The 18,611-nt window shown below is 35.7% G+C and overlaps 3 protein-coding genes across 6 annotated transcripts in view; 1 reads left to right on the top strand and 2 right to left on the bottom strand.

Moving 5' to 3' along the window:
* Positions 1 to 2,439: 2,439 nt before the first annotated feature.
* LOC140980634 (vacuolar-sorting protein BRO1-like) lies at positions 2,440 to 8,894 on the bottom strand. Of its 2 annotated transcripts, none has more exons than XM_073446585.1 (9): positions 8,402 to 8,894; positions 7,678 to 7,985; positions 6,242 to 7,195; positions 5,562 to 5,651; positions 5,194 to 5,262; positions 4,769 to 4,912; positions 4,117 to 4,165; positions 3,542 to 3,645; positions 2,440 to 3,112 (listed from the first exon to the last, which is right to left on the bottom strand). In XM_073446585.1, the coding sequence occupies exons 1-9, from the start codon at positions 8,763 to 8,765 to the stop codon at positions 2,594 to 2,596; spliced, it is 2,601 nt and encodes an 866-aa protein (XP_073302686.1). In that variant the 5' UTR covers positions 8,766 to 8,894; the 3' UTR covers positions 2,440 to 2,593. The 2 variants fall into 2 exon arrangements, with proteins under 2 accessions (XP_073302686.1, XP_073302687.1); XM_073446586.1 differs by having other exon boundaries at positions 7,678 to 8,002; positions 8,402 to 8,525.
* Positions 8,895 to 13,371: 4,477 nt separating this feature from the next.
* LOC140981187 (fruit protein pKIWI502-like) lies at positions 13,372 to 17,491 on the bottom strand. 2 transcript variants are annotated; one of them, XM_073447496.1, is made up of 6 exons: positions 16,816 to 17,491; positions 15,948 to 16,047; positions 15,731 to 15,826; positions 15,566 to 15,646; positions 13,723 to 13,801; positions 13,372 to 13,610 (listed from the first exon to the last, which is right to left on the bottom strand). In XM_073447496.1, exons 1-5 carry the CDS (start codon positions 17,382 to 17,384, stop codon positions 13,739 to 13,741), a joined length of 909 nt encoding a protein of 302 aa, XP_073303597.1. In that variant the 5' UTR covers positions 17,385 to 17,491; the 3' UTR covers positions 13,372 to 13,610; positions 13,723 to 13,738. The 2 variants fall into 2 exon arrangements, with proteins under 2 accessions (XP_073303597.1, XP_073303596.1); XM_073447495.1 differs by having other exon boundaries at positions 13,372 to 13,801; positions 16,816 to 17,490.
* Positions 17,492 to 18,114: 623 nt separating this feature from the next.
* LOC140980628 (uncharacterized) overlaps positions 18,115 to 18,611 on the top strand; it is a 9,160-nt gene continuing 8,663 nt past the window's right edge. For both annotated transcript variants that reach the window (XM_073446577.1, XM_073446576.1), the window contains exon 1: positions 18,115 to 18,387. In XM_073446577.1, the coding sequence (XP_073302678.1) occupies positions 18,228 to 18,387 (160 nt within the window). In that variant the 5' untranslated portion in view covers positions 18,115 to 18,227. The remainder of the gene's footprint in view (positions 18,388 to 18,611) is intronic.

The raw sequence follows: 18,611 nt of genomic DNA, 5'->3' as shown, positions 1-18,611 counted from the left end.
TACTGTTATATTTCATAGCATTATATTCGCTATCGTCAACATCACCGTGGTAAATAAAATTTATTTCGAAACTATTAAAAGTATTATACCTAATTTAACTTTTTTTTATTAATCCCTCGTTATATTCATCTATTTCAATGTCCTATGAAGTATATTAACTCTTATCTCTGCATATCTTAGAAACTCAAGGTTACAAAATTCGTAAATACGTCAACTAAATTCCAAAAAACAAACGTTATGCCTGCAGAAATCTTATCGACATTAACAATTAAAAAGTTTTCATTTTCTTTGATTACACTAAAATTCGTGTTCTTACCGATTGTTTAACAGTTCATATTACAACTAATATTTACGTTAAAGTTACCAATTTCACAAATTTATTAGCGTAAAAAATGTCATCAGGTATGACACCCCTACAAAAACCATCATTATTTAAATATGAATACCCTACTTTTGAATTTAAAATAACTTATTTATCCCGTTGATCCCTCATTGGATTTTAAAATGATCAAATCCTTTTTATTCAATTTGAGACATGTTATTAAATTTCTCCAACTTGCACACCAACTCCATTTTCTTCCTAACTATTATCACTTTCGTTAACTCCATATTTTCCCATATTTTTTACTTTGTTGAGCAAAGAGCCAACTTAAAATACTAATAGTATGAATACAGATATAAAAAAAAATAAAAAATTATTATACTCATAATACTTCAGCTTTTAAAATTACATTTTTAAATAAGATCTACACAAATATAAGCTTCTCATTAATTAACCTAAAAAAACATATAAATATACTCATACGTTTGACGACAAATCTGGGTAAGACACCTCAAGAGGTGCCTTAGTATATATATAAGCGCACAATATGATAAGAGGTATTAAAAGTCGATTGGTAGAGTACTCAACAGTGATTTTCTCCCTCATCACGGATCTCATATATATATATATATATATATAACTTACTACAGATTTATCTCCATCATTTTTTCTTTCCATCTTTGGATTTGGGGTTGCTCTCAGATGGAGGTCTTGATTTACTTGCTCCCTTACCACCAGAAGCATTAATAAAAACCGAACCACCGGGCCCGCCACCGCTACCGCCACCGCCCCCTCCTTTACCGCTAGCGACGCCACCAACTGATGTGTTTCCACCTCCAGAACCGCCGCCTTTGCTAGACATTTTGATTATTATTATTGCCAATTTCAAATGAAGAAAATGCAACCTTAGTGTGAAGACTTGGGATTGACGTACTATATATAGTGGCTAATTTGGTAAGGCCAATCGGTCGAATTTAATAACTCACGTAATACTAAGAGACGCGTGTATTTTACTTTGATTATTGATTGATTACTGTGCTACCTATTCATTATTAAAAAATTATTATAATGTACAAATAAAAGAAATTAATTATGTAGACTATATATATAATATATTTTTTGAAATCGGCCATGTGCAGATACTAAATTCTACGCAACTTAATAAAGAATATTTAAAGGTTGTAAATCTATTATGTTCTAATATAGCAATGATAGATGCATTTAATGTTTCTTTTGTTAAAATTTTTATTTTAATTTGGACAAATTTAATATCAATGTGTTTATAAGTTTTATCTCTATGTTTATGTAAATAATTACGAGAAAATAAATTTATTATTTCAAAGGGTTTTGTAAGTTAAGTATCTATTTCTTAGGTTTTGATTGTTATCCAAACTTTTCAGCTTCTCTAAATGATAAAAATATTTAAAATCATTATTCCTTTAGAAAAATACTCATATTATAATATGCAACAAGAATCTGATACCAGAAACCACTCAGTGACATAAAAGGGATAATTAGACACCAAAAAATATATTCATAAATAATAATAATAGTAGATGAAAAATGCAAAATAAATAAATAAATCATGTAGGCTATTTAACCAGTCATATTTGTAAATAAATATGAAAAATACTCATACTAATATATATATATATATTATAAATGAAAATTTGAAGTGCACGGATTTTAAATTGCGGAATATAAATGATCTTTTACAACTTTTTCAAGAACATAAAGCTTTTAGAAGTGGTTGAAGGTGAATAACACTACGAGTGTTAGTGGAGAAAAAGCAAGGAAGAAAGAAAGTGGAGAAATAAATCTAATCTAAAGGCATAAGTGAAAGACTTGAATGAGAGAAAAACTTTATTCCCTGATGTGGGTTGGTCGGTTCTTTTATAGACAACATATTTTTGGAATCTTGAATAATTTGTTTGTTGTTGTAATATTGAAACTTGGAATTAGGGATAAGAAGTTGGACCCTTTTTTTTGGTTAAAATTAATCCAGCCAACGTCTACGTCGTTTCAGGATTTAGCATCACTCTTAACTGCAGTAATAATTGTTATTATTTATAGTTATAAAGTAATTTAGTATTTGGGATGCCATTCACGGCAGAAAGTGAGAGAAGTAGCATTCTCTATATAACAATATTTATTTTTTTTACATATGTTAAAATAATGAACTAGAGCCATTCCCAGGATTCGTTCTACCGAGACTAGAAAAACACGAGAGATTTGCAGATGAAACAAAAAAAAACATATATAGGTACAACATCACTGCCTGTAGTGAGACGGTGGATATGGAGACGGAACAGTATATGGGGGGTTGGGAATATATCCTCTTTGCTGAGGGGGTGCTTGGTTGTAGTATGGGCCCTGCCATCCAGGGCCAGGATAGGCAGGTTGCCCATATTCATGGTTCACTGAAGGCGGTAGGTGTTGAGGAGGAGGGTAAGGAGAACTTGAAACAGTTGAATGATATGAAGGATGCTGTTGTTGTGGGGTGCCGTAAGGAGTTTGAGAATATGCGTACATCGATGGTTGCTGAGGCGGCTGGTAAGTGGGGCTTTGCGCATAAGATGAAGTGGACATGGCTACTAGGTCAGGTTGCTGTTGAGAATTGGTTCTGTGTGGTTGTCCAACAGACGGATATGAGTACCCAGAAGTGTTTTTATTATCCTGGAAACTAAGACCGGATATCTTCCGCTGAACATCGTCAATCATTTCTCGACACTGGATATTTCTAGTCATCACAAAATCACTGCACTGCTGCTTTACATTTGTTATAGCTTCCTGTTATCAGATTAAAAAAAAAAAACATAACCAGTGACTACTGATGAAATCAATCCTTGACAATCAAACAAGAAGAAGAAAACACGAGGCAATTATCTTGACTTTAAAAAATTAATCCAGAAAGATAATTATGCATTGAAACCCTGAACGCTTAACTAGGGGTGTGACCATTGCCAGAGGTCCCAAAAGGAAGGATTAAAGCTAAACTTCAGCCCACACGCCATTTGGCCTTCATTGACTATTAAGTCACCAGTTTCATTAAAACTGAAAATCATTTAGTTTTCAAGAGAAGTAGTTGGACACAGGATAACTTAAGTTAGATCTACGGGCAAGATCATTTAAATTTTTAGATTTCAAACAGCAGAATCAATTCCAACTTCTCTAATAAACAAGTTCACACCATATATGCAAAGCAGCCTATTTTCATACCTGAAGGAGAACATAAAACTTTAATCCTTCATTAATGTTCTCCTTAATTTCTCGAAATTTGGCTATGGCAGCTTCAATCTGTTTGTAGCCCTTCTCACGAGATGCTGAGGAATGTGGGAAGAAATATTTACATAAAGCATGTTTGATAAAATAACTCGCCAAGAGTATCGACAGAGCAACAAGTGTTTCCAGTAATTTTCACGATGTAGAACAAATTTCTGATAAGAAAGAAATCCAACTTCAAGTCTATTTTTGCATAAAGGCTGTTTTTTTCTTATTCACCGAGTTCAGTTTGAGCACAGCACCTACAACTCTATGGACGTGGATCCAAGGAAAAAAACAAGTAATGGAGAAACTGTTTAAAATTGAAATAACAAATGCCTAGCAGAGGACATACGGAGAAGAAACTATTTGTCACCAAATCTCATCTAAGATGTCAGTTCACCAAGTACCACTACTAAGATGATATGTAAGATACACTGACATCCGAAAATAAACACTTGCAGATAAATCATCAAAATAAGCAAGTTTTGTGTTGGAGCTTTTTTCCCTGTAGAAGCGAGACAAAGCCATACCTTTATAATCTTCAACATTAAAGATGGCAGCGAACTTATCATTTTGGCCCTGTTCAAGATATCATATAAAATCATGTTAAAATAGCTTACCAGTTCTCTAAAAAGTATTAAAATAAGTAATACCAATGAAATAAATAATCATACAGAAAAAATGAAAAAGAAGAAACAAGCTAATGTTCACATCAGTATGATGGAAAATTTGCATCTCTAAACGACATCTTTATTAACCTGTGTACAAGCACTCGCATTTAGATTCACAGAACACGAGACAGGTGATATCCTTCCACTTACCAATGGTTACAGTTGTTCATAAACTGCATTACAGGTATTTACTAGTAAAGTGTTAACTAATATTTGGAAAAACCTATGATGGATACACAAAGGTGCCCCCTCTTCGAATTTTCTTAGTCCACCCAATGGGGAGACAATTTTCCCAAAACTAACAGGATTCATACTCCATAAAACAGCCAACTTAATAGTCATCTTTTCTTCCAATGCTCAGACCAAAAGGTGCCATGTAAAGAAGAAAATGTATCAGAATACAAGTTTATAGATCTAGATAAAAACACAACAGCTACAATCTTACAATAATCCTCAAGAGAAAAAAAACCACAGGAAAAGGAACACACAACAAAACTAACTACATCCAGACCTGGATATGCATCAAAAGCTGCTCTTGAGCTTTGAGATTTTCAGCGATGTCTTCACAAATGCCATCGTATTTTGATATCTCCTTTCTAAACAGATCCTCTTGGGAGGAGCCAGTGGAAGCCATCAACTTGGGCAGTATATCATCCTGAGCCACATATTCACAAGCATGATAAGTTAAATGGGATGTGAAACAACCAGGGTAAATGAGTGTAAGAGGTAAACTATGAAAAAGAATAGAAGTCAAGTCAAACAGCACGAGATTTGTTATATTCGGAACAGCCAATCATCGACCACCTTTCTTGTTGTCCTTGGAAATCATAGTTACATCAGTTCCAAAACTCGGCCACATTTTCAAGAAGAAAAAACACAAGATTATCAATTTATTAGACCACGAATACCCAGAAGCAAAATTGCAATTCCATTTACCTTCCTCTTCATCTCTTTCAGCATGTCTTCGAGGCCAGCCCTCTGAGCACCAAGAGTCTCTAATTGTCTCTGCAAACAGAAGCTGTCAATTTGAGATGCACTGCAGTCTTCAGAAAAAAATTATTGACAGAAACTTGCATTGCTGAACCCAAAATAAACAATTAGAAATTGTACTTTTCAATCTTCAAGATATTTTCATCAATCAAAAGAAGAAACAAAAATTATTGTATCGTTTGAGACATCAATTAGCTATAGTATTTTCCATCAGGCCTCATAAATTAGTTTTCATCTTTCAGTAGGACATTCAACAAAAACTCTATTAGGTAAGTGATTTGCACGTCAACTAAGCCTCAAGTAGATTAATTTACCAAGCTCTGCTTCAGGACTCCCACTACAGCATCTTCATTGACGTCCAAAGACATAATTGGTCTTGCAAGACTTGGAAGCGCAGATTCAATCTATCAAAAGTAAAATTTTAAATAGAGTCAGTTGTTTGATAAAAAAAAAAAGTCATAAATATGCTGCTCCTCAAAATGGAAAATTAAAGTTGCAGAATTTCGTTTGTCAAGGACAGATCCAGCTATAGGTTTATTTGATTATGATAGATCATGATATAGAAAAATACAGATATAATTGTGCCTAATTCAACTAAATAGTGGCTATATCACTAAAAGGGAAACTGAAAATGAAGAACTCAAAGCCCATTTAACTGAAAACCATCTCAATAACAATTAAAGTGCTGTGTTAAAACTGGGTTAGAAAAAACACTGGGACATATTAAGGCCTCAGACGTTTTCCACATTCTGCAAGCCAGAAAACTACTTTAAAGTATACCATAATGAATTCATCAATGGTCATCTAAATAAAACATGCAGAAAGTGAAAGGCGTGCATGCGTTCAGATAGTTGATGCGTTCAATGAATATTTACCCTGGGATAACTAACTACATCACCAACATGGACATATCAAGCCATTAGCACAAAGCTAACATCACAAGGCATAAGCCTTGTGAAGTCCAGAGAAATATCATCGAATTAAGTTCTATTACCGGATGATAGTCGAGTATTGACATGAGTCCAGAATGTTCTCTCACAGATCTCTCAATACGAGCATCGCTTTCAGCAGCTTGCTTCAAATTTGATGCAAACCTATCTAACCTGTCCTGCAAGTTCTTAGTTAAGGTACTGGATTGTGGCCTAGTCCACCGAGTTCCAAATTGATTTCTAAATTGTGCATCCTCTATTGCTTCTTTTTGTAACTGCTCCTCTGTTTGAACCAACAACTCCTGGTTTACCCTTCGCAAATCTTTAAGTTGCTGTAGCTCACCTTCAAAACTAGCTGATCCACCGCATATTTGAACTGCTTCTACATCTTCTTTTAGAGCTGTTGGCAAAGTGATGTTCCCTTCCAAAGCAATAACTGAATCAGGCAATTCCATGTCCTTAAGTCTCACCCGAGCTAGTTCACTTCCCTGTTGCAATTTCTCTGCCTGTATCCTAATGATGTCATCAACCATTTCAGTGTACCTCGAGAGTGCTTTCGCACTGCTATCAGGAACAATACTGGCAAACATCTTCTCCCGGCTAGCATCCAAAACCTCAGCCATTGGGAGAGGCTTAACCATAGAAAAGCTAGGAAGTGGTGATAAAGAGTTGACTGGTGGAATCCTCATTAGGTACACTCTATCATTCTCCTTCACAGCCCTCTCCAGGTTACAATTTAAACTAGTTTCTAGCTTGTTTATCGCATCAGACAGCTGCTGGGCTGCAAGTTTAGGAGACGATTTTTTTGCTTCAGACAAAACATTAACCCCACTTTTCAAACGTGCAATCTCCTCCGCGATCAGTTCTTTCTCATGTAGCTCTAAACTATATCTATAACATGCCTCTGCATAAAACAAAGCAGCCTTTAGCTGAACATGAGTGATCCAGGCCTTGTCAAAATGGTGGTTCAAAGGGGCAACATTCAGTGTGGCTAAGGCTTCTTCATAGAATAGCCCAACCTGCAAGCAAGGTCATTGAAGTCATACGGCATTTGAGTTACGAGAATCTAAATGGGAAGGGGCGAATCTGAGAGCCCCATTGAGCAATTTTACGCCGTTAAAAAACCGAGCATAACACTTCCACCACACGCCAGACAATACTTCTTTTCACATATTTAGTTTAAACACTAGTCAATATTTGACATCTTGCAACCGCTAAAAACAAATTTAGAATTAGAAATTTAGAACATTCCAGTTCAGAGTAACCAAGAAGCACAGATACTATGATTTTTTTGGGTGTCCAACACTGTTTTTTGAGCCATTCGGAGGTTCATATTTCTTCAAACTTTATTCACGCCCACAAAAAATCCTAATCCAGGTACAAGAGCAGCAAAATTAAGGAGCGTGATTTATTTCATTAATCTAGGAAACATCAACCAACATCCAATCAATATAGAAACAAATTAGAAAGAAGGTGATAGAATCGCAAGTTGCACAATAACCTGTCTAGAAATCTTTGCACAGACTCCAGGACTGCTTCCCTTGGCTATGGTATTCTCATACACACACTCCTGAGCCTGAGCCAACATCAACCTCTCCAGCATCCCTACACATGCCACTGACAAATCCAGAGTGGTTGAGCTTCCCATTGATGCTTTCATGGACACATTATCCCTCAAAAATGCAAACGCCCCAGCAGCCGCTATAAATGAATGTGAAGCCTGCCGCCTTCCCTCCACAGTAGATCGGTCGGAGCTTAGTCCAATTTGACTGTGCACTGCCCCCAAATTAAACAATACCGCAGCTTTTTCTACATAAATTAGATACCTATAAGGATGAAATCCTTTGAAAAATAGCAACTGATTGTATTTCGTATGCAAGAAAGTATCTATTATCCGATATCAGAAAAATTAACTCTTTTTTTCAAAAGCTCTAATTTCAGTGTGTTTGTATCTTTTCCTTTCATTTGGGGTTGGATCGGTCAACGCCGGCAAACTTAAATCCCCTAACATCCTTCATTGCAGGAAAAAGAATTATATAATGTATTTCAAAATCCACCACACTGGTTTACTATCATATTCAGCATCACCACATTTAAAAGCTTTAGCAGCTGGAGCTTCACTATAAAATTCAGCAATCTCCAATCATTCGTTCAAATATCCTTCTCCCAATCAAATAACAAAATAAATTCCAAAATAGTCGTGAAAAAATAAACAAATTACCCACCTAAATGAACATTCTGTTGCGTAGCCTTCTGTTTGCTCTTAAACGCGTCAAACCACGTAAAGGACACCGTGTTGACGTGATCCTTGTCCGGCGAGATAGGGAACCTTGATTCCACCGCACAAAGGGCCTTATAGTAATTCCGCATGATGTCACGGCGTGCAGAAGGAGAATCGGAGGAGCCTCCTCTCTCGATGTCGGAGCGGAGCTGCTTTAGTGTCTGGAGATCGTCCTCCAAATCCTGCGCCTCGCGCTCGGAGTAGTTAATCACTATAAAGTTACGTAGCGGCCTGTAGAAATCGATCGAGTTCGTTTTCTTCTCAACGATCGCAAGCATGACGTTCAAGGTGGTCGTCGACGACGCCATGCGGTGGCGGCGGTGGAGGATCGGAGTAGTAGCTGTAGTATATATATATTCAGAATGAAACCGTGGAGGAGTTATCAAGTCTTTTTTCTTCCGTCGACGAAGCGCTTTGCGATCTATGCTTTGGAAAAGATTGTTGATTATAAAATTAAAAGAAGATTATTTAAAATTAAAATATCTAAATTAACGTCATTTACGACTATTTAATTAACGACTGTTAAATTAGTCAAATTCTCCCGACTTTATATATCGCACAGAAAAATAACATTAAATAACATTTTATTATTATTTCATAAAAAAATGTCTATTAATTTCTTTAAAATTTTTGATAAATTGAATTATTATATTGAATTTTTTTAATCGAAAAAATTGTTAAACAAATCTCGAAGGTTTGTGAAATTTATATTCAACTCTACTTTGTTTTTAGACAACGACTATCGAATTTACACTAATGCCCTCGGAAGGGGTTGAACTCAACTGCCAGCTTAATAGCATTTGACTTACAAGCCCTTCTCCTGTTTTCATTTCACAATATTCAATAACTCCCTGGATTATTTGTTTATTTTTTTACTATATGGTATTCATGTTATCATATTTGAATTATAAACTATCGAGCAAATAATAAAATCAACTAAGTTTCCATTTAGTAGCGTATAAGAGCATTTGTGAACCAACCATAACTGGAAATGAGAGATAATACCACAATCAAAACTACTATCAACTATCAAATAACATCAATCACAACTAGACTAGGCTCGACTCAATAAAGTTGATACTCGAAAACAAGAAGATTATTGAATATCGTCGTATCGATAAGATAAAACATACTCCATGTCCTCTTTACAAATTCTAAGAATAAATAATGTTTTTAATAAATGAGGACGATTCGAACCCACTGGCGAGAAAGTTTGATCCGGAGCTAATCAAACGAGATGAACAAAATGCCAAAAAATAAAAATAGTATAATTAAAGAAGAGAAGACGGAAGCTAAGAAAGTAATATAATGATGCTATAATTTATAACTAAGCATGATTCAATTTAATAGTCTGATTATGATAATCTTTTGCTGATCACTCTTTCTTTATATGACATGAAAATTCACATAGAAAACTTCAGTCAACGATAATTGTAAGGTCTAAAATATGATAATGTAATCTAACTGCATGCAAATATAAGAAAAATAGAAAATGACCAATGGAATTGTTTTAATTGCATTGATCAAATGTGATGGACATGTTTACATGTTTAAAATAGAGTTTTCTATTAGGATGCATAAAACTGTGTTTTTAAAAGTTATTCGAGACGTGATCGAGGAACGGAGATTGAGGACCATAAAGGAAAAATATTTTTATTAAATGATTATTTTTTAATTATTTAATGTATGGTATATTTTAAATGGTATTTTTGAAAATGGTGGTTTTTGATATGTTGTTACACGCCGAGTTGAATTTTAAACCAGTAATCGAATTTTGAAGAAAATAAGAACTTTCTGGGAACTCGGCTAATATTTTTGAAAATTTTCCTAAACAAAATATATTACATACACTATAATGGGCCTATTATAATAAGGTTATTGAGTCTAGCTTTCTACCTAATTATTTATATCAAAAGATAGAGTTTCCTAAACTCAATACACTTCAAACCACATGTTTAAAATACTAGAAGCCTAGGGCTTTTTCCACCATCAGCACACAAACACACACCACACATTTTTTTAAATCTATTCACGTGGATTTGAAGGAATTTCAGCAAGATCTTCTCTCCCGTCTCTCCGCCAACGTCCCTCGCGTCAATGATTGTTTTTCGTGCGTGGAATATGCAAAGACACGCCATAATCTTCGTTCACTCATCGTTCGTACCATATTATATGTGTTAATACATGTGTGCATGAAAACATGATTCACTTTCTTATATTTTTCGTTTTTATGACATAACATGAACAAAACTTGAGTTTTTATGTTTTTAAATCCATGATTATGATGTACAAAGGAGCTGCCATGGTAGAGCTATGGGAAGGGACGTTTTTCAATATATTTAAGGGTCCATAAGGGCATGGTTAAGGGCTGTACAAGATAGGGCAACATGCTGAACGAAAATTTGGGTTTTAACAAGACTAGGGTTTCGATTTTAGATGGCTTGAAGGGGCAGGCTGTGGGATGCTGTTAAGTCACGTCCAGAGGTCCCTAAGGGGTCGAGTCATGGTCTTAGATAGGCTAAGGGATGGCTGGTGCAAGGGCTAGGACATGGGACGCTAGGTTGGGTCGCGCAAGCTTGAAGGGCACGACTGATGGTTGAAAGTGCTAGCTGCTGTAGGGCTGGTCCAGTAGCTTGTCAAGGGCTTGAGCAGGGTCCTAGAATGGTTGGTTAGGGTCTGGACATGGTGGTTAGGGTCTAGGCTTGAAGGAAATCATGGTATATGTTCAAGTTAGACTTTTCGAATTAGTGCAGAATTTTCCAGCAGGTATCTAGGCTTGTTCAAGGGTTCTAAATGGTTTGATTTTGGTTGCATAGGGTATGGTTAGGTGTTAATAAGCTATAGTTCAAATTTGGTTAAATTTTGAGTCAATTTGGGTTAAAACCGAAACACACATTTAAGTTTTAAAACAAATTGAGAATTTAGTCGATGAGCTTAAGTTGACGTCAATGAAATGAAGTTGACGTCAATAAAATGTTTATGTGTGTATTTTAAGGTATTATGTTAAGTTTGGATGGATTCGGGTCGTCGTTTTAAGGTTTAAAGATACATTGAGAAAGTTAGGGTTTCATAGACAAAACGATCATTTTACATCTGAAAAATGTTAGACGTCCTGACAGTGCCCTAAATGCTGTAATGAATGATAAAATGTTTATTTTGAAAGTTTATGGGATTTTATGATGAAAAACGATAATGCTAAAAGACGTGTTGAATGCTTGATTTAAAAGAAAAAAAAGATATTATTGAATGTATTTTTCTAAAGTGATGGAAACAAATAAATTTTTTTTTGAAAGAAGTAATTTAATTGTGACGGTAAAGAAAGTGGGATTCGTGAAGGAGCTCGTTTTTGGAAGAAAGCCCCAGAGGAAGCCCGACGATCGAATTTCCATCGAAAAGATACGATGATATGTAAAGCCAATGCTCAGTTGACGGTTGAGAGTGTCGCTGATATCCCGCCGACTATAGGCCAAGGCACATAACGGAAAAGTGGTTAATGTTGCCTCGTCGTCTGGTACCATGGTTACAGCTGAAATTGATCAATCGACCGAAGGATGAAATGATAGTTNATAAGCTATAGTTCAAATTTGGTTAAATTTTGAGTCAATTTGGGTTAAAACCGAAACACACATTTAAGTTTTAAAACAAATTGAGAATTTAGTCGATGAGCTTAAGTTGACGTCAATGAAATGAAGTTGACGTCAATAAAATGTTTATGTGTGTATTTTAAGGTATTATGTTAAGTTTGGATGGATTCGGGTCGTCGTTTTAAGGTTTAAAGATACATTGAGAAAGTTAGGGTTTCATAGACAAAACGATCATTTTACATCTGAAAAATGTTAGACGTCCTGACAGTGCCCTAAATGCTGTAATGAATGATAAAATGTTTATTTTGAAAGTTTATGGGATTTTATGATGAAAAACGATAATGCTAAAAGACGTGTTGAATGCTTGATTTAAAAGAAAAAAAAGATATTATTGAATGTATTTTTCTAAAGTGATGGAAACAAATAAATTTTTTTTTGAAAGAAGTAATTTAATTGTGACGGTAAAGAAAGTGGGATTCGTGAAGGAGCTCGTTTTTGGAAGAAAGCCCCAGAGGAAGCCCGACGATCGAATTTCCATCGAAAAGATACGATGATATGTAAAGCCAATGCTCAGTTGACGGTTGAGAGTGTCGCTGATATCCCGCCGACTATAGGCCAAGGCACATAACGGAAAAGTGGTTAATGTTGCCTCGTCGTCTGGTACCATGGTTACAGCTGAAATTGATCAATCGACCGAAGGATGAAATGATAGTTACAATTAATGAACGGAATTCGTCTTAAAGGAAATGTATATGTATATGTTTATGATGAAGAGACAAAAAGTTTAAACTTTGTGTATATTCATGAAAATCTATTTTTATTAAAAATATTTTCACTGTTGCTTGTAACTATTACTTGTTATAATGATTAAGATTTTCCGAGTCAATAGACTCACTAGGTGTGAGTGTTGCAGGTGAGAATAATATTTATGATGATATGAGAGGACTTGATGGTTGAACTAGCTGGGACTAATGGTGCACATAATTCGAAGACATTTGCTAGTTTTCCACATTAGTATGATTTTAAAGATTTTATGACGTTTATGACTTTTATGATTTTGAGGAGTTTTTGAGATGATTTAAGATACTTATACTTTATTTTGAAAAAGTTAGTTTTAGATTTGGTTCAACGGTTTACGATTTTACGTTTTGCACTACGCTCTTTTAGATTTTTAAATAATAGGTTGATTGGTTTATTTTAAATAGTGCAAATTATATANTATATATATATAAATATCGATCGAAAGTATTTTAAGAAAAGAAAGAAAAAAATTCTAGTATATTTAAAAAAAAACGAACATGGACGTTTCAATAATAGTACCAAGTACACAAAAATAAATCAGACTTCCTTTTCTTTTCTTTCTCGGAAATAAATATAAGAATTCAAGACAACTTCCAACAAAAGTCATCAGCTTCCAAGCCAGTGAATAATCATCAAATAGAGTAAATAAAATTCCCACTTCGTCCATTTTTTGTCACACCTGGTTTGCATTGATATGGACCACATCGAAGCACAGCTATACTATCTGGAGGAAGCTTTTGTGGGAAAGTTGTGGATGAATAACCTTACCTGACAAAATTGGTTTTATTTCGTGATTCTAATAAGCTGATCCTTGATGCTCGGATGGAGCAAATGAATGAACATGTTGGAATCATTACAATAATACAATGTGGAAACCTACTCCCAATAGAATATTATCAGAAGTTCTTTAAAATCTTGTCGACGGATACTCCATCCGCCACAAGAATTGAACTGACTTCCTGCAATAAAAGCAGATACCATTGTCACTATCCGGTAAGTGTCGTAGAAATGGAAATTTTGACACCAGGAACATCCATGACTCGACCAGGAAAAAAAACAGATGATCAGAATTGTATAATCATTATAACACTTCAAAGAGGCGCAAATAACAAGTCAAGTGACCATGTTTCTGACTCTATAGAGTCCAAATGTGGGGTTCAAATCCTTACTGATCTCCAAGTGCTCTAAATTTACAGCACCAATTTAATTATTTTATAATAGTCGCAAATAGTGGTCCATTTTCAGCATATTAGTATCTGAAAATAAAGGAAGCAATTATTTTATGACAAGGTATTTTTATTGATTTCCGACCTGTTAGAATCAAAAAATAAAGAATACATATATATATCAAATGGGTATAAATGCAGCACCAAAATATTAGAATACTCTGGCGACCTATGTTGCCGAAACGTATCACTCTCGTGTCCATGACGTATCCTAGACGCATCAGACTGGTCAAACATACAAAAAATCAATGACGCTTATTTCGCCGTATCCGACACAGGTATGGCGTGTCGTATCCGTATTCGTGTATGATACTTAAAGAAAAAAAAGAAGTATCTGTGCTACATAAATGGCGACAATGGATTTGACATTAAACTATATTATTACTAGGTAATTTTTTGTCTCAATTTGAACATGTCATTGTAAATCCCCAAGGTGTTTAAGAAAATCAGCATATTTTGTTTCTCATCCAGCCTTGTATGGTTGCTTCACAAAACTTAAAGCTTGACCGGTGAGGAAGGACTACTGTAGTATCCGATTTATTATCCAGTGGGCAAACAAGTAACTCAGAATTATAACATTTCTCACTTCTCTTAATGAAGTGAAATTTGGGGGGCAAAAGACCATTGAAGACGAGGCTAGCAAGTAAGACTGATGGGAGTTACGATGGTACAAAGACAATCATTCACGCCAATAAGATTATTTAATTAAATTTAAAAAATCTTATCGTAAAACTAAACCATGGGGTAAGAATAAAGTCTTGAAACATTTTTTTTGTATCAACATTTTGGCACCGCGGTGGTGACTCAGTGTTGGTGATACCGCAACAACAGAATGACAATCCTGCATTTTCATGCATATTTCCCAACACACGCATATCATGTTAAATTTTGGAAAATGAGAACAGGTGAGGAAACTAATGAACTTGAGACTTACATGTTTTTGGTCAAAAGACTACGCCCAAAAATAAATGTTTCAAGGCTAAAACTGTCTCTTCGTATCTATTACTTATTCGGGAAATAAAATGAAACAATTCAAACACTAGAATCTTGAGAGCATTTTAAACAGTAAATCAGACTTTGAGCAATGTGTGCGATTAATGTATATTTCCAATCAGACTTTGAGCCATGTGTCATGTGTACGATTAATGGACATTTCAATTGCACCACAAGTATCCAAAACTACAATTAAAAACTAGGGGTCAAACTATACTCCACTTGAAGCAGGGACCATTGGATCCCCAAAATAAGTGGGGAATCCCACATGAATTCATGCGGTGTCATCACCACACCGGCGTTTTACATACGCTGTGGCAAACTGCCTAAGAATTTGATAAGAATGCTGGTTTCATGATCCAGGGCACTATCAAGCAAAAGCCACCGTGTTGGAGTGACTCTGCCATTTGATTGTACAGAGGAACACACACCCACTGACGTGGTTGCTCACTATCAAAGCGATACAGCTAATGCTAGTATAAATGGCAGCAAGATATGCCTTACCTCAGCCATCTGTTTTTGACCACAGAGCACCGCACCAGTGGACTGAGGGCTAAAGATTCCTTTCTCTCTAGCAAATGCAGCCTGCAAAAGCAAAGGTCTTAATATAAATCAAATTAAAAAACAGAAGGTATTGCATGTTGCCTGAAACATAAGTGTGATAACCACCTGCACATAACCTCGCCCCCCCGTCCAACTATTATCAGGCTGGGATAACACTTGCACAATATCAACTCCAGTAGATTTCCACTCTTTAAACCTTTCCTGGAAAGAAAATGCATAAAATTAGCTAACAAAACTACCAAATTTTAATCCTAAGTGCCTATTTCAATTCCTAAGCTCAAGTGCATGAAAAATCCTCAATTCATGAGCAAAATTCTAATACCTGATATGCCATCCTATCAAGGTTTCTGGCACCATAATAGAGTCTAACGTCAGCTCTCTTATCAGCACCAAAGCCTGCTTCAATCAAAGATCGAATTGGGCTGCATGTGATAATCACAGAAGGAAGTAAACAATGGATAGACAAAACGAAAATAAAACAAGATCAAATGGTACATGCCTACATGGTTAGGATTAATTTTGCGACAACGCAATAGACACTTTAAGCAAGGAAATAAGTGAAGGGATGTCCCTGTAACCCAGAATATCAATATTTGTAATAGTAACAAAATACTTGAATAACAAGTAAAACTTAGTTCACAGCACACAAAATCCCTGGTTAGGTCAATCACGACCAACTACATAATTGTAATTTCCGAAAAAACTATAAAAATATGAACCAGAAGAAATGTGTTCAGAAACTGCTACAGGGAAACTCTTACTCCTTTTCTAGGCCGCAGGTGCTCCCATGGATATATGCATCCTCACCTGTGAGTGGGGTATTTAACAAGACTCCGAGTCTCTAACTTGATCTAGTCACACTGATGCATTTTACTATATGGCGACATTATCAACCATTTTAAGTGGTTCACAGCATGGATTGCTACATTAAGCAGAAAAGTTCCCACGAAATGCATAGAGATTAAGGGATTAGGGCTGTAGCATATTTACTGATCGCGGCACAATTGAAGACCAAATCGAAGCTAAGCATGCAAACAATCAGAACCTACATGCAGTCAAATGAAAAGAGGAAAACAATGAAATAAAATCTTCACCTTCAAACTTCAAAAAAAGACAAATATTCCCCAAGAAACCTAAAAAAAATTCAATAAATTTCTTTTCACTTTTAACTGATTTGGATTGCACTTTACCTGATTCCGGATCCCGTAGCGAAAATAAGCACCGTTTGATAATTTTCAGCCGGGGAGATTTCGTCGATATTAAAACCCTTGCCCATGGCCGAACTCAATTCCACGACATCACCTTTCTGTAGCCCGCAAAGCAGTTCCGCTGTGGACCCGGCTACCGATTTCACAAGAAATTCGAACACACCTTTCGACCAAGAAACGGATGGCGGCGACGCAATGGCGAGAAACGAAGGTTTCGAGTCAGGATCCTGCAGACGGAGCTGTAAATACTGGCCAGCCTTGGTGTAAGACGAGGCCAGTTCGGGGGAATCAGAGACGTCAATTGTTATATGGAAGAGCGATTCGGCGGCGGGGGAGATTTTCACAAGCGGCGCAGGTGTCCACAGAGTGGTGTCTTGTTTAACAGCGGCGGCGGATACTCCGAATCTGCGGCGGAGATGGTGGGAAAGGTGGCGGAGTGGCGAGAGTTTGGAGAGGGTCATCGGTGGTGGGCGGATGAAGAATTGGGTGCGCTGAGGTGCATGGAAACAGAGAGATGAAGTGAGATTGGGGAAATGAACAATAGCGGACATTTTGGAGTTGTAATGGAATGTGGTGGAGTTGGTCGTGGAGGAGACTAGAAAGCGCCGCCGTGGACGGTGGTTGTTGAATATGGAATTGCTGAGGTGCGAACTCGAGCTGCTGAGGACCTCCACGTGGCATGTCTTGATAAGTGTGGGACCCTTTTTTTTATAATTTTTAATCATTTTTTTTTATTTTTTTTCATTATTTCACTTAAATAATCTAGTTTTCATATTTAATATTTTTTTAAATCAATTTATCATGATCATTAAATACATTAACTGATTTTAATAATATTTTTTACCATTCATCATAAGATAGTTTGAACTTTGAACATTTTATGTAATTGTGATTTGTTATGAATCAAAATTGTAGGTACATTACAAATATTTAATCGGACGAAACTGTCACATAAGATATGTTCAACACGATTTACATGATTATCATAGTTTTCAAGCTATTACGTTAGTCCAAAAAATTTACTAAGTACAAATTAAAACATAACAATAATAGATTTCATCATCATAAAAAGATAAGATATATCATAATAATTTCGAAGCTCCGAACCAAGCTATCCAAGTAAAGATCCGATCTTCCAGCTACCATCTCGGATATCAGCAACATCATTAATATTTTTTTTTCTATTTTATATTATATATTGTTTTACTTATTTTATTCCCATTAAAAAAAAAAACTAACAATAATAAATAAATAAATAAATAAAAATCTATTTACTTATTTAGGTATGAAACTCACTGATGACCAAGTGCACTTGACTCCATCGCTGCCACTTTCAATCCTCCTCATTTTCTCCACCTCACAGAAGAACTTCCAGTGTGTTATCTTCGTCGACAATGGGACCTCCATCGGCGAAGAAAGTGAAGCATGAGATGGAGATGTTTGGGGACCTCAGAGTCGACAATTACTACTGGCTTCGCGACGACTCTCGCTCCGACGCAGAGGTTCTTGCTCATCTCAAACGGGAAAACGCTTATTTCGATCATGTCATGTCTGGTTCGTGTTATTCATTGCTTATGTTGTCTGAACAAACACTTTCGATTCGTTCTTATGATCTCTGGATTTTTTTTTTAAAAAAAATTTATTTCTTTTTGTAATTCTCACTCTGCTTTGGAGCGATAGGCTGATTATTCAAGTGTGTCTGTCTGTTTAGACAGAGTTTTTTTTTTATTATCCTTAATCCTCGGCCGATGATTAACAATACGAAAGCTGTATATATA

Source organism: Primulina huaijiensis, chromosome 7 (assembly GCF_012295235.1).
Source record: "Primulina huaijiensis isolate GDHJ02 chromosome 7, ASM1229523v2, whole genome shotgun sequence".
Classification (NCBI taxonomy): Eukaryota; Viridiplantae; Streptophyta; class Magnoliopsida; order Lamiales; family Gesneriaceae; genus Primulina; species Primulina huaijiensis.
This window is presented reverse-complemented; position numbering and strand designations above follow the sequence as displayed.